We start from the raw sequence: 15185 nt of genomic DNA on the forward strand, positions 1-15185 counted from the left end.
AGGCCCAAATGAAGATGCTCAGCACTGGTTCTGATTCAGTTTAGAGGGGGCTGGCTCTCCGTCCTGGATCTACTACATTTGCATCCTGTTGATCGTTGCTGAGGTCATGAGTCACGTTTTACAGCATCAAAGAATGTGCATTCCAAATACCAAGCTTGACACTGTGATGCTTTTCATGGTTTTAAGCAAATGTTCTCTTCCGTCTTTCCCCTCTTGCTCTTCCCACCTCTCCCACTTCTTTTCCTTTGCCTCCCCGGTTCCCTACACCCAGCTCTCCATCCCTATTGCCTCCCGGGGTCCCTCCACCCCCTCTCTGTCCCTGTTGCCTCCCCGAGTCCCTCCACCCTACTCCCCGTCCCTATTGCCTCCTGGGGTCCCTCCACCCCCTCTCTGTCCCTGTTGCCTCCCCGAGTCCCTCCACCCCACTCCCCGTCCCTATTGCCTCCCGGGGTCCCTCCACCCCCTCTCCATCCCTATTGCCTCCCGGGGTCCCTCCACCCCCTCTCCGCCCCTATTGTCTCCCCTGTGTCCCTTCACCCCCTCTCCATCCCTATTGCCTCCCTGTGTCCCTCCACCCCCCTCTCGGTCCCTATTGCCTCCCCGGGTCCCTCCAGCCCGCTTTCCGTCCCTATTGCCTCCCGGGGTCGCTTCACCCCCTCTCTGTCCCTATTGCCTCCCCGAGTCCCTCCACCCCCTCTCCGCCCCTATTGCCTCCCGGGGTCCCTCCACCCCCTCTCCGCCCCTATTGTCTCCCCTGTGTCCCTTCACCCCCTCTCCGCCCCTATTGCCTCCCGGGGTCCCTCCACCCCCTCTCCGTCCCTATTGCCTCTGGGGGTCCCTCCACCCCCTCTCCGCCCCTATTGTCTCCCGTGTCCCTTCACCCCCTCTCCGTCCCTATTGCCTCCCCGGGTCCCTCCCCCCGACTCTCCATCTCTGTGGGACTCCTGGTGTCCGCTCTAACTTTCTGCACGTCTCTGAGCACTCGGAGTGGTAGGTGCCCGGTGGCATTGCCGGCCGGCGTCCCTGTCCTTCGCTCCCGCCCCGCCGTGCCGGCCCCGCGCTGCTGTTCGCGTAATGTCTCCTGTGTGTCCTGTGGTTGTGTCCTCAGTGTCTGAAGAGAGCCCCTCTGCCGGTGAGTCTGGAGCCCTCCTGTCCCAAGATCCTTCAGCCAAACCAGTCCTGCTACTGCCCCCCAAAAAACCTGCTGCTTTCTCTGGAGACCATGAGGAGACCCCAGTGAAGCAGCTCTCCCTTCTCAAGCAACCCCCTGCCCTGCCTCCCAAACCCATTGCCAGGATTGCCAACCATTTAACAGGTGAGTCACAGCTCCGAGGGCGTGGGCCCCCTCCTTCCCTTCAAGGGATGATGCTTGCTTGTTCTGCTTTTTGTCCGAGTGTGCCTCTCTTGGGAGGTGGCTCTGTGGGGTGTCGGGTGTCTCCGTGTGAGTCTTGGTACACGCGTTTGTGATCTGGGGTTATGTGGTTTGCGTCCTTCTAGAAGCACATGAAACACACCTAGCAGTCCTCTGCTAAGAGTCTTCCATCACGTGTATCTGTAAATATGTTCATTTGTATCTATGTGGCCCATTGAACGTGATATGCCAATCTACGTGAATTTGATTTAACTTCAAAATCTATGCAAAGATAGAGAGTAGCGCCTTGTATCCTTCAAAATGAGTTTGTCAGGGCTTTTATTTATTTATTTTGTCTTTAAATTATTAATCTAAAGCCAGTATATTTCTTCAATTAAAATTCACTTGGGTGCTATTTGTTCTCTCAAAAAAAGCAAAAAACAAGTATGTGCAAAGTATTGTGGGAAATATATTTTTAAAAGAGTAAACTCAGGAACATTGACAGAAAATGATTTTTTATTCTTTATTTTTAAAGTGTTCCTTAGTGAATGGACCCACAATTATTAAATTGGGCATGTAGTAGAATTACTGTTAGGTATTCACTAGCGCGTGAATCAGATATCACTGTGAGATTTAAGGTTGTGGTATAATCAGGGATAAAAAGCTTTCTGAGGATTGTTTTTCCAGCGTTAATGGTAATCCCACCTGATACTGGGTGGGATTTTTTACACGATGTTTGGTATTTTTACAGGCAGTGTGTAATTGATCTCTATAACATTTTTGTGAGGTGTAATGAGGGTGGAGGTAGGGAAGAATATTCACCTGTTTTGTAGATAGAAAAGCTGAGGTTCAGGAAAAGTAAGTGTCTTTTCCAAGGCTGGCAGGGATTTTGCAGCAAAGCCAAGATGAGACCCTGTGTTTCGCAGCTCCTGCTCGTTCAATGCATGTTATTTCCGTAATGCCGGGGTGTCTCTCAAGTGGCCTGAGTTTTTTTTAGAATCCAGTTTAGACCTAGGGTAGTGTCAAGCTAATCTATTAATAAACACATCCACCCAGGTCTGACTTTGTGATTTTAAAGAGCAAATTTCCATTTAAAGGAACCATTCAACATGTTAAGAACATTTTAGTTCAGTGCCCAAAATTTAAATTCATGGAAAACCACGGAGGGAAAACAGCATTAGAAAGAGGTAATGCCCATCTGTCTGCCCACTCACTACGCATCCATCCATCCACCCATTCATCCATCCAACCATCCCTCCATCCATCTGTATCTACCTAATAGAAAATGAATATTGCTCTACATACTGTCTTATCACCTGCTTTTTGCACTTAGTGGTATCTTGTGGACTAATTCGTCTGTCAGTAAATATTCCACAACATGATTTTATTAGCTGCTTGGTATAGATCAGGATTTACCTGATTGGTCCCTGAGGGTTTTTCTGTATTCTCTGCTGTACAAAACACAACAGCAAGCATCCATGTACATATATCTTTATAAGGATCTCTCATTTTCCCCTGATTTATTCCTAAAGTGTTCCCCTAATTTGTTGAGTCAAAGGTGTGTTCTTTTTAAGGACTTGATGCCAGTTTTCTCTTGAGAAAGATTAATTATTGCAAAATATACCTCCACAAGTAGCACCCATTTATTCAATCCATCTGCAGGCGGAATGCATCCTTGGGTGGCACAAACAGTTAAATGCTTGACTGTTAACCAAAAGGTTGGCAGTTTGAACCCACCTAGAGACACCTCGGAAGAAAGACCTGCCAATCTGCTTCCAAAAGGTCACAGCTTTGAAAACCCTACGGAGCAGTTCTACTTTGCACACGTGGGGTCGCCTTGAGTCAGACTCGACGGCAACTAGTTTGTTTTTTTGTTTGTTTGTTTTGATAGGCTGAATACTGTGCTAGACATCAAAGAGGACACAAATATATGAGTTTTATAAAATATATATACATAAATAATCGAGTGCCAAGAGAAATACTGTACAGAATAGTCCTTGTGGTGTAACGCAGACTGATAAAAGGGTTATTGGAGGAGGCTGAACTTGAACTGTCCCTGAAGCATGAACAGCCTGTAGAGAGAATGAGGGAAGGGTGTTCCAAGAAAGAATACCTGGACAGAGGCTTGGGGGGACGATGAGGATGGCCTGGTTTGGGTCAGTGAGGAGGTAGGTGGCTGAGCTGGGTGGAGGGCTCATCTCGGGGTGCCCTGAGAGAATGGATTAACTAGGTGGGGCATATGAGGATTTAGATTTCATTCCCTAGGCAGTGCAAAGCCTTGGAAAGTTTTTGAGCAGGGGCATTGTGTGATGAAATCTAGCCTTTAAAATCTTTTCCTCTGTTACCGTGTAGGATGAGCAGAAAAAGGAGAAGATTGGAGGCCTATCAGGGAAGCCACGGGCCAGCCCTACGCGCTATACGCCCAAATCTCTTGTTGAGTTAATTTGAACTGTTAGAGTCAGAGAGACTCCTTAGGAGGCTATTCCAGTCGTTCCAATATGACTTCCGCACCATCTGGACATAGCAGTGTCTTGGAAGAGAGAGAGGGACAGGTGGAAAAGACGTTTTAAAAGAAGAAGTGACAGAATTGCTTAACTAACACCACCCGCTAATTTATCTTAATTACCTAATTAATGGAGGCACACTTGAGCTTCAGCTGTGAACCCTGGAGCTCGGGTAGCCTGGTATCCATTGCACTCTTTTGATATATGCAGGGACTGAAGATACCTAAATTAGCCCAATCTATGTGTCTTTACTGGCCCTTTCCCAAGGAGAGTGGGCCGTTATCTGTGAATCTTATGTTCACATAGCCTGGGTCGATAGATAAAAATATTTAAGGTAATATCCTGACCATAGCGTACCTCTTAAACATGATAAAGACCAGACAGGTAGAGATGTCTGTAGGCTATGAGTCTCGTGGTATCCTTCAGGGTTTAAACTTCATGAGACTGGCTTAATTTTTGTAAGTGAGCAGTCAGTCATAATGAATCAGCATCACCATGAGACAGCCACGTTAACCCTGTTCTGTTACTAATTACTCCAGAGACACCTGGGCCATGTCAGAAAGAATTAGTCAGCTAAGAATTCTAGAACTGGGGTCACCATGAGTCAGAGGTGACTCAATGACAAGTGGTGGAGTCCCTGGTTGGTGCAAACAGTCAATGTGCTCAGCTGTTAACTGAAAGTTCCAGAGATGCCTCAGAAGAAAGGCCTGGCAATCTATTTCTGAAAAATTAGCCATTGAAACCCCTGTGGAGTGCAGTTCTACACACATGGGGCCACCGCGAATAGGAATCGACTCAGTGGCAACTGTTTTTTTTAAAGTGAGACTTATGCTTTTCGTATGTTCTCGATGTTTCTTTGTTTTGTTGTTTTTAAATTGGCTTTTTTGAAAGAAAGGACAGTGGGAAAGACACCACGGAGGGTTAGTAGAGTGACAGTGGTTAATGACCTGGTAGAATGCTGGAGGAAACAGGACCCTGAAGTAGGACTTCGTCCGGACATATGCTCAGAGAAAGAAACGCAGAAATGCTTCTGCCTCAGCACTTGTTTTCACACTTCAGGAAAATCACAATTAACTTGGAGGACTGTTTATCTTAGAAAATTTCTCTCTTCTTCAGCCAGGTAGAGGGAAGCTCTCGCTCTCCCAAACTTCTTTCTCCTTCTCCTGCCGTCATCCTCCGATCTCGTCTTCCCCACCATAGCATGCACGGTGGTCAGTGGTATATAGCATGCGTGGTGGTCAGTGGTGGCTGGACATCGGATTCCCTTCCTTTCTGGAGGTACAGCACCCAGCAGGGCTCGCTACATAATGAATATGATCTGAGGCGAATGGGTCTTAACATGCATCCTTCTTGGAATGATGAACGACCCCAGAAGAAAAGGGAGATTAAGGCAAAACCACTGTCTCCTACCTTTCTACGTCTTCATCTTTTTTACTTATTTTTTTCCCCATCAATCACCTTTCCGGCCATGCTAACTCCAGAGGCCAAATGTTAAACATGGCATGAATGCGTGCCTTCTGCGTATATGTACCTGGAATAGGCACCCACGGGTGTCTGTTGCATGGAGGATAATCACCTTCCCTGGGAGCTGGACTTCTCAGTCTGACTTTCACACTTGGGGAACAGTAATGGCGGCTGCCACTTCTCGGGAACTTGACAATCCACCCTTTCATTCCAGGAGGTCGATACTATCACCACTATTATTTCCTTTTCCCATAGGAAGAAAACGAAACTTGGAGAGGTAAAATGACCTGGTTATGGTTATATAGCTAGAAAGTAACAGAGATAGGCTTGAACACATTTTGTTTGACTCCAGAATCCTCATGTATAATCATTATTTTATACCTCCTCCAACAAAATACCTAGTCGTAAAATCCAGGAAAACGTCATCATCAGCTTTTTGTGGTGTCTTGCTTTGGATGTTTTAATACACTTCAGAAATTCAAAATTCTGCCCCTTTATTGTTGTAACTCAAGGACAAAAAATTATCCAGTCTTTCAACAATAGTGTCTGCCGCTGAACTGCACATGTGAAGATCGTTGAAATGGCAAATGTTGTGTTAGCACACAAAAAAAGAAAGAAAGAGAAGAAAAAAATCATAATCTAAAGAGGAGGGCCTGAGCTCAGTTGGGTTGGATTTGGAAGAACACTCCGGAAGACAGTAAGAATCAGGGGCAAATCACATGGGAAAGATTTGGCCACAGTTGGAGACTTACAGTTCAGCAACGAAAGGAAACTGTTGCTCATCCTTAAAAACAAGTCCTTCTGATGATATGAACCTGCCCAAGGCTTATTTGCACTGTCTTTACAACCTGAAATACAAGAAAACTGAACTGTATCACAAGAAGTTAGTCAACGGCTAGTTTCAACATTACCAAGATATTTGCAACTGCAAATTTACCTGACAAATAGCATGCATACCCTTGAAGGTACAGGGCAGCTGCCTGAATTTATTTTTTATACCCATTTCTATGTATTTTTCTGCTCTTGATTTTCTTTTCTCAAAATGCAGAAATTTAGTGCATATAAGGATTGTCTGTTGATTAATTGGAGCCCAGGTAGCGCAGTGGGTAAGAGCTCAGCTGCTAACCTAAGAAGATTGGCAGTTCGAATCCACCAGCTGCTCCCTGGAATCCCTGTGGGCAGTTGTACTCTGTCCTATAGGGTCACTATGGGTCGGAATCGGCTCATGGCAACGGGTTTCTTTTGTTTGTTTGCTTGCATGGATTAATTAAAACATATTTGAAAGGGGGCTCTCTGCTCTGACCTCTATGATCAGGGTCAAGATCATAGCAAAATAACTTTTTTTTTGGTAGCCCCGTTAGCTTAGAGATCTAGCGCCTGTATTTTGAGTGTTTGCTATTTATAAGGTGCCCTGCTATAATTAACAAAAAATATGAAGGCCTGCAACCTATGAGCTGTGAGCACTTATGAGCTACAGAAAATACCTAATGCGAGGGGGTATAAATGTGGCTTTGAAGAAATTCAAATAGCAGATCCTTCTGAAGATCTCAGAAAAGGTGTCCTAAAGGAGGACGTATTTAAGTCAGACCTTAAAGATGTCGGTTTGTCGTACTGTGGTGGCTTGTGTGTTGCTGTGATGCTGGAAGCCATGCCCCCGGTATTTTAAATACCAGCAGGGTCACTCAGGGTGGACAGGTTTCAGACGACCTCCCAGACTAAGAAGAAAGGCCTGGTGATCTACTTCCAAAAATCAGCCAACGAAAACCTTATGGACCACGACAGACCTTGTCTGACTGACTTGGTTTGTCTATGTCACCAGGAGGGATCAGTCACTGGAGGAGAACATCATGTTTGGTGAAGTAGAGGACCAGTGAGGGCAAAGGCCTCAGTCAGATGAATTGGCACAGTAGCCACAGTGATGGACTCAACCATGCTGGTGATCATGAGGATGAGGCAGGACCCTGCAACGTTTTGTCCTATAGTATAGAAGGTTGCCATGAGTTGGGGTCCCCTCAACGGCAGCTATCTATCTATCTAAGATTTTGACAGGAAGAGGTTGGAGGAAGAGGTTGTTTTGAAACAGGAAGCAGAATACACAAAGACTCATGAGTAGAACAAGGCGCATTATGTTCAAGAAGTACAAATAGTCTAGCTTAGCAAGAATGGGGGATTCTTGCAGGGTACGAATGAAAGACCAGGCTGAAAAAGTGGATTGAAGCACAACTGTGGAGAGCCTCGAATGCCATGATGAGGGATTTAACTTTGTAGGAGGCAGTGGGCGTCCTTTGTGTATTTTTAGCAGTGATTGATTGATTTCAGCTAAGCATGTCTTCTTGATGTTCTAGAAGAGAAGGATAATAATGCTATTGGATGGGTTTACAACTGGACATGTAAATGTCCCTCGAGGATGTCCGGTGTCAACCTGAAGCTGAGAAGGACCGTACAGTAGTGGAATCGGCAGCCTTGTGAGGGAGAGAACCCCGCATCGCTGAAGGCAGTTAAAGAGGAGTTGGATAATCATTTGCCACTGAGTCCGTAGCAGGGACTTCCTTATGGAGACTGAGGAAGACGTTTGCCAGCTCTGAATTCTGTGTTTCCAATTTTTTATGTTTCCTTCTGTAAATGAAAGCTGATTCTCCCATGTTCTGCAATGTTTGAAGAAAACATGATAACCTCGGTGGAAAAGCAACCCCTTAGGAGAGTAGGGATTAGCAGATGACAGTCACCCACCAGTCATCAGTCTCAGGGACAGCTCTGGGAATCTCAGGGGAATGTGGGCTGCCCTTACAGACACCAACTACAGCAGGTTAGACCAGCCACAACCATCACTCTGAGTAATCAGTAGGAGCATGTCCTCCAAAAATTAATAGATATCACCATCAGACAGATGCAAGGTTCGCCATGAGCTGCAGCGTCCTGACTTCCGTTGGTAATGTAAATGGATCTAGCTTGAACTTATTTACACTTCACAATGAAGGTTCTAGGAGATTTTCATCTGCCCTACTATAGCATTTTCTTTTATGTGACTTAAATTTACTTCTTTCAGGCTTCATGATTATAATCTCCTGGTTCTCGTGTTCTGAGGTCACATGAACGTGTTTGCGCTCACTTTCATAACTCGGAGATTTGGATTCAGATATTCATGACCACCAGTCCTTCCTGTCTCCAACCCCCGTGGTCACTTTCGGATCCCTGTTCCTTTCAGCTCTCCATCTCTGGACCTTCTCACCTGCCTTTATGCTTGTCCTGAGCCAGTTGTCATTGAGATGACTCTGACTCATGGCGATCCCATGTGTGTCAGAGTAGAACTGTGCTCCAAAGGGTTTTTCAGTGGCTGATTTTTCAGGAGCAAAGCACCAGGCCTTTCTTCCACAGCACCTTGGGTGTGCTTGGACCTCCCACCTGTCAGTTAGTAGCCGAGCATGTTAACCGTTTACACCACCCAGAACTCTAAACCAATTGCTGTTGAAAAAATGAAACCAGTTGCCATTGAGTCAATTCCAACTCCCCAAGTACTGAGGAACACCCAAGTTCAGGAGCTCTGTTGTCAGTTGGGTGGCCTTTTCCTCCCCCTTTCCCCCTAAGGGGGACAGCGCTACTTTCCTTCTCCAGAAATAGGCAATACAATGTGTTTTTATGCAGGTGATTTCTAATTTCTAACAAAAGAGTTACTTACTGATCCTGTCAATGAGTGTTTGTTCCATAATTACAAGGACATCCACAGTGTTGACTCTTTAAGAGCAGTTCCTTGGCAGCAAACAATGTGTCATTTTACCCAAAAAAAAAAACTATTTTAATTGCATGCCCTGTAAGGGGAATATGCCCAAGAGACTCGGATTGTGAGTGACCCTCATCCGATGCCAGGCATCTCCATCTCAATGAGGTATTGTTCTCAGATGTTCTTGAAAGGAGGAAGTGGGGAAAAAAATGCTTTTTTTGTTCAAAAACGAACATTTTTAAAAACAAAAATGTGTCTTTGGGGAAAGCGGCTCTGAAACAAAGTCTGCAGCTAGCACAGATGAAGTGTGTGCTACAATGGCCGTCAATTTTAGCGTTCTGGAAGGTCTTAGAACATAGTCCTCACAAACGCTGAGGGTTGGATGTCGTTTACAGGTGCTGGCCAGACTTGGTAGAGTGAACCAGATTTGGGGCACTTAACACAAATAACAGTTTTGTTTTGTTTCTTTCTTTCTTTTTTTATTGTGGTAAATATCTATGTAGCGAAACATCTGCCATTTCAGTATTCTTCACACATACACTTCAAGGACATTGTGTTAATCACGTTGTTCAACCATCACCATCATCAGATTCCAGATTTTCCATCACGCTAAACAGAAATGGTTCTTCTTCTGTTATTCTTATTTCTCTCCACACCATTTCTCTCACCTCAAAAGGTCAGTCAACACATTTTGTCTCTGCAGGCGTTTGACCAAGGAAAAATGCCAGATGACCATAGATCCCTGGGGTAGCCTGGTGTTCTGAAGGAATTGATGGAGCCCTGAGCTCCTATCTTGCTGTCAGGGAGAATGACAAAGAACTCTCATTAGGTTCTAAGCACACTTCTTTTAGGCCATTTATGCCTTCAGGTGGAGACTAACCCACTAAAACCAGCCGGCAAATGTCTCAGAAATTCTTACAACACCTTTGCTCATTAAGGAACTCAGTCAGTGTTACTATCATTGACACGGATTATAAATGAGCTTTTACACCAGGTGTTGATAAAATGTTCATTAATGGTGGTGAGAAGAGAGGCTAGAGGTGGATTCATTTCGCCCTAACTCATTCAATGTGCAGCCTACTGTCCTCTAGCCCGAGAATCAACTGCAGGAGTCATCTTGGGTTTTCATTTCCTGGGCTGAAGTCATAAGCCAGAGCTGTGTCATATTCAGGTAATATGGCCCTTGTGGGTTTTATGGCTCAGTGACGCTCACAGTTTGGGTTATTTTCCTTGTTCTCAAGAACTGGTCATTTTGCTTTTTTCACTCCGTCAACATAGACATTTTTATGAACATACCGTATCTTATTCCGCGTGGCTGCAGAGGACTCCTCCGTTTCTAATAAGGCAGCTGGAGGGAGCTTCGTGTTTGCCCTACGGGACCAGTCACCATCACTGTAAATGCAAGGAGGAAAGCGTATCCTCCAACAATTAATAATATTGTGCATCAGATATATGCAAGGCACCTTATTCAGTAAGATGCTATCAAAGTGGAGGGGGTGTTTTTTTCCCTGTATTTTTAGTTCCCTAGGGCTGCCATGACAAAGTACCACAAAGTGGGAGACTTTAAACAACAGAAATTTATTATCTCAAAACTCTGGAGGCTAGAAGTCTAAATTGATGGTGTTGGCAGGGCCATACTCCGTCTGGAGGCTCTAGGGGAGGATCCTTCCTTGTCTCTCGAGGCTTCCTTGGCTTGTATCTGCAGCAAAACTCCATGATCGCACAGCTGTCTTCCTTCTGGGTCTGAGTCTCTTCTCTTTTCTAAGGACACCACTCAGATTGGATTGGGACCAACCCCATTCCAGTATGACTTTATGTTAACCTAACTGACAACTTCTTTAGAGACCCTATTTCCAAACAAGGTCATGTTCCTGGGTTGTTGTTGTTAGATGGCATTGAGTCGGTTCCGACTTATGTACAACAGAACAAAACACTGCCTGGTCCTGCGCCATCCTAACAATCGTTGTTATGCTTGAACCCATTCTCACAGCCACTGGGTCAGTCCATCTTGTCGAGGGTCTTCCTCTTTTTCGCTGACCTCCACTTTACCAACCATGATGTCCTTCTCTAGGGACTGGTCCCTCCTGATAACATGTCCAAAGTATGTGAGATGTAGTCTCGCCATCCTCACTTCCAAACGGCACTCTGGCTGTACTTCTTCCAAGACAGACTTGTTGGTTCTTCTGGAGTAGATGGTGTGTTCAACATTCTTCACCAACACCATGACTCAAAGGCATCAATTCTTCTTTGGTCTGCCATATTGATTGTCCAGCTTTCGCATGCATATGGGGCAATTGAAAATATCATGGCTTGCATCAGCTGCATCTTAATCCTTAAAGTCACCTCTGCTTTTTAACACTTTAAAGAGGTCTTTTGCAGCAGATTTGTCCAATGCAATACGTCGTTTGATTTCCTGACTGCTGCTTCCATGGGTGTTGCTTGTGGATCCGAGTGAAATGAAATCCTTGACAACATTAATCTTTTTTCCATTTATCATAATATTGCTTATCGGTCCAGCTGTGAGGATTTTTGTTTTCTCTATGTTGAGGTGTAATCCATACTAAAGGCTATAGTCTTTGATCTTCAGTAAGTGCTTTAAGTCTTCTTCACTTTCAGCAAAGAAGCTTGTGTCATCTGCATATCGCAGGTTGTTAATGAGTCTTCCTCCAATCCTGATGCCGTGTTCTTCTTCATATAGTCCAGCTTCTCGGATTATTCATACAGACTGAATAAGTATGGTGAAATGATACAACCCTGATGCACATCCTTCTTGATTTTAAACCACTCAGTATCCCTTTGTTCTGGTCAAAGACTGTCTCCTGGTCTATTTACAGGTTCCACCTGTGCACAGTTAAAGGTTCTGGAATTTCTATTCTTCGCAATATTATCCATAATTTGTTATGCTCCACAGAGTCGAATGCCTTTGCATAGTCAATAAAACACAGGTAAACATCTTCTGATATTCTCTGCTTTCAGCCAGGATCCATGTGACATTAGCAATGATATCCCTGGTTCCATGTCCTCTTCTGAATCAGGCTTGAACTTCTGGCAGTTCCCTGTTGATGTACTGCTACAACCACTTTCGAATGATCTTCAGCGAAATTTTACTTGCATGTGATATTAATGATATTGTTGGATAATTTCTGCATTCTGTTGGATCACCTTTCTTTAGAATGGGCAAAATATGAATCTCTTCCAGTTGGTCAGCCAGGTAGTAGTCTTCCAGATTTCTTGGTGTAGGCGAGTGAGCACCTCCAGCGCTGCATCTGTTTCTTGAAACATCGCAACCGGTATTCCGTCAGTTCCTGGAGCCTTGTTTTTGACCAGTGTCTTCAGTGTAGCTTGGGCTTCTTCCTTCAGTACCGTTGGTTCTTGATCATATGCTGCCTCCTGAAATGGCTGAATGTTGACCAGTTCTTTTTGGTTCAGTGACTCTGTGTATTCCTCCCATCTGCTTTTGATGCTTCCTTTGTCATTCAGTGTTCTGCCCATAGAATCCTTCAAAATTGCAACTTGAGGCTTGAATTTTTTCTCCAGTTCTTTCAGCTTGAGAAATGTCAAACTTGTTCTTCCCTTTTGGTTTTCCAACTCCAGATCTTTGCACATTTCAATATTTTACTTTTGTCTTCTCGAACTGCCCTTTGAAATCTTTTGTTCAGCTCTTTTACTTCATCATTTCTTCCTTTCACTTTAGCTACTCGACATTCTAGAGCAAGTTTCAGAGTCTCTTCTGACATCCATTTTGGTCTTTTCTTTCTTTCCTGTCGTTTTAATGACCTTTGGCTTTATTCGTGTATGATGTCCTTGATGCCTTGCCACAGCTTGTCTGGTCTTCTCTTGGTAGTGTTCAATGCATCGAATCTGTTCTTGAGATGGTTTCCAAGTTCAAGTGATATCTTAGTTATCCAGTGCTGCTATAACAGAAATACCACAAGTGGATGGCTTTAACAAAAAGAAATGTATTGTCTCACAGTTTAGGAGGCTAGAAGTCCAAATTCAGGGTGCCAACTGTAGGGGACGGCTTTCTCTCTCCGTCAGCTCTGGGAGAAGGTCCAGTACCCATCCATTTCACTCACTAATGCCTAAGATATCGATCTTTATGTGTTCCATTTCATTTGTGACAACTTCCAGATTCATACTTCGTAATTCCATGTTCCGATTATTAGTGGACGTTTGCAGCTGTTTCTTCTCATTTAGAATCGTGCCACATCAGCAAATGCAGGTCCTGAAAGCTTGACTCCATCCAAGTCTTTAAGGTCAACCTTACTGTAAGGAGGCAACTCTTCACCAGTCGTATTTTGAGTGCCTTCCAACCTGAGGAGAGTGTTCCGCTGCTATTCATAAGGTTCTCACCAGCCAACTTTTTCAAAAGTAGAGCGCCCGGTACTTCTTAGTCTGTCTTAGTCTGGAAGTTCCACTGATAACTGTCCACCAAGGGTGACCCTTCTGGTATTTGAAATACCAGTGACAAAGCTTCGAGTATCACAGCAACATGCAAGCCACCACAGTACAACAAACTGAGAGACACACGGTGATGCTCACAGTTAGTGGAGGTTAAAACCAAAAATACTCATTGCTGTCAAGTCAGCCCCAACTCCTGCGAACCCATGCATTACAGAATAGTACTGCTCCATAGGGTTTTCTTGGCTGTAATGTTTACAAAAGTAGATCACCAGGTTTTCTTCCATGGCACTGCTGGGTGGGTTTGAACCACCAACCTTAAGGTTAGCAGCTGTTCATAAACTGGCGGTTAGGACTTCAACATATATTTTTGGGGCAATAGAGGTATAATAACATAACAGAGATAAAGAGACTGACTCCCAAAAGGTTACACCTCTTCCCTAGCTGTTAGTAACAGTATCCAGGTGTTCTGGTTCCCAGTTATATACTCTTTCCCTGTAGCTCTCAATACCGATGCAGTGCCCTAAGCATCAGAATTCACAGGGGAGCTGGCCTACCTCTCCTTCTCTTCCTGCAGTGGTTTGTTGCAAGGATAGAAAACTACTAAGATGCTCCTTTGGAAGCCTCTTTGCTCTATAGGAGCCCTGGTGGCACAGCGGTTAAGAGCTCAGCTGCTAATCAAAAGGTCAGCAGTTCAGATCCACCAGCCGCTCCTTGGAAACCCTATGGGGCAGTTCTGATCTGTCCTCTAGAGTCACTGTGAGTCGGAATCAACTTGACGGCCCCATGTTTAGTTTTGGTTGCTCTGCTAATTGATTCGCTTCCCAATCACCCCTGGTTTTTTCACCGACTTACCAACAGAACCACCATATGCTAAAAACACTCTCTGTTGCTTTGTTGGCTTCCGTCTTCCCACCAAAAGCCAGGAGCTCTCAGGATAGGTGGACTTTCATGGGTGTGCCAAGAGTCCTGTGAGAACACTGCAGATGTATATAGCACTTTGCAATTCACAAGACCTTTTCATTTAATCTTGTCTGACCCTCAGACCAACCAGTAGGAAGGCAGGGAATATATTATTATTTTTATTCCAGAATCAATCAAGGCTACATTTGTTGAGATCCTGTTACATATCGAGCATTGTACGGGGGTATTTTATACTTGGTCCCTTTGTTAACTTACACAGGAACTCTGAAAAGTTACAGAAAGGGGGTCTCTGGAGAAATGAATTATAAACACCTGGCCCTTCCTCTGGGGTGACTCAACCCCAAAACAGGATAGACCCTGGGCTGGATTTTCAGCCCCGCTTATCCTCTCAGCATCCTTGAGTAGTACAGATGGTTAACATGCTCAGCTGCTAACCGAAAGGTTGAAGGTTCAAGTCCACCCAGAGGAGCCTCGGAAGAAAGGCTTGATAATCTATTTCCAGAAAGTCAGCCACTGAAAACCCTGTGGTGCACAGTTGTACTCTGACACGTGGGGTTGCTGGGAGTCGGAGTCGACTTGACGGCAACTGGTTTTTTTATCCCCTCAGCACCTGACGTGGCGGCTGTGTAGATGTTCGTTTGTTTACTTTTCATAATAGACCTATAAGGTGGATCATACTCCCTTTCTGAAGATGATGAAACTGAGGTTTAGGAAGGCTAAACAACTTAAGCAAAGTCACTGTCTTAGTCACCTAGTGCTGCTATAACAAATACCACAAGCGGATGGCTTCAACACAGAGAAGTTTATTCTCTCACAGTCCAGT

At 44.7% G+C, this 15185-nt stretch overlaps 1 protein-coding gene across 1 annotated transcript in view; it reads left to right on the forward strand.

Moving 5' to 3' along the window:
- The window catches only part of PHACTR1 (phosphatase and actin regulator 1), a 322629-nt gene that overhangs the window by 199433 nt on the left and 108011 nt on the right, over positions 1-15185 (forward strand). Inside the window, exon 5 of the mRNA XM_023737446.1 lies at positions 1109-1315. Coding sequence (XP_023593214.1) covers positions 1109-1315 — 207 coding nt within the window. The remainder of the gene's footprint in view (positions 1-1108; positions 1316-15185) is intronic.

Source organism: Trichechus manatus, unplaced genomic scaffold (assembly GCF_000243295.1).
Source record: "Trichechus manatus latirostris isolate Lorelei unplaced genomic scaffold, TriManLat1.0 scaffold00103, whole genome shotgun sequence".
NCBI classification, from domain to species: Eukaryota; Metazoa; Chordata; class Mammalia; order Sirenia; family Trichechidae; genus Trichechus; species Trichechus manatus.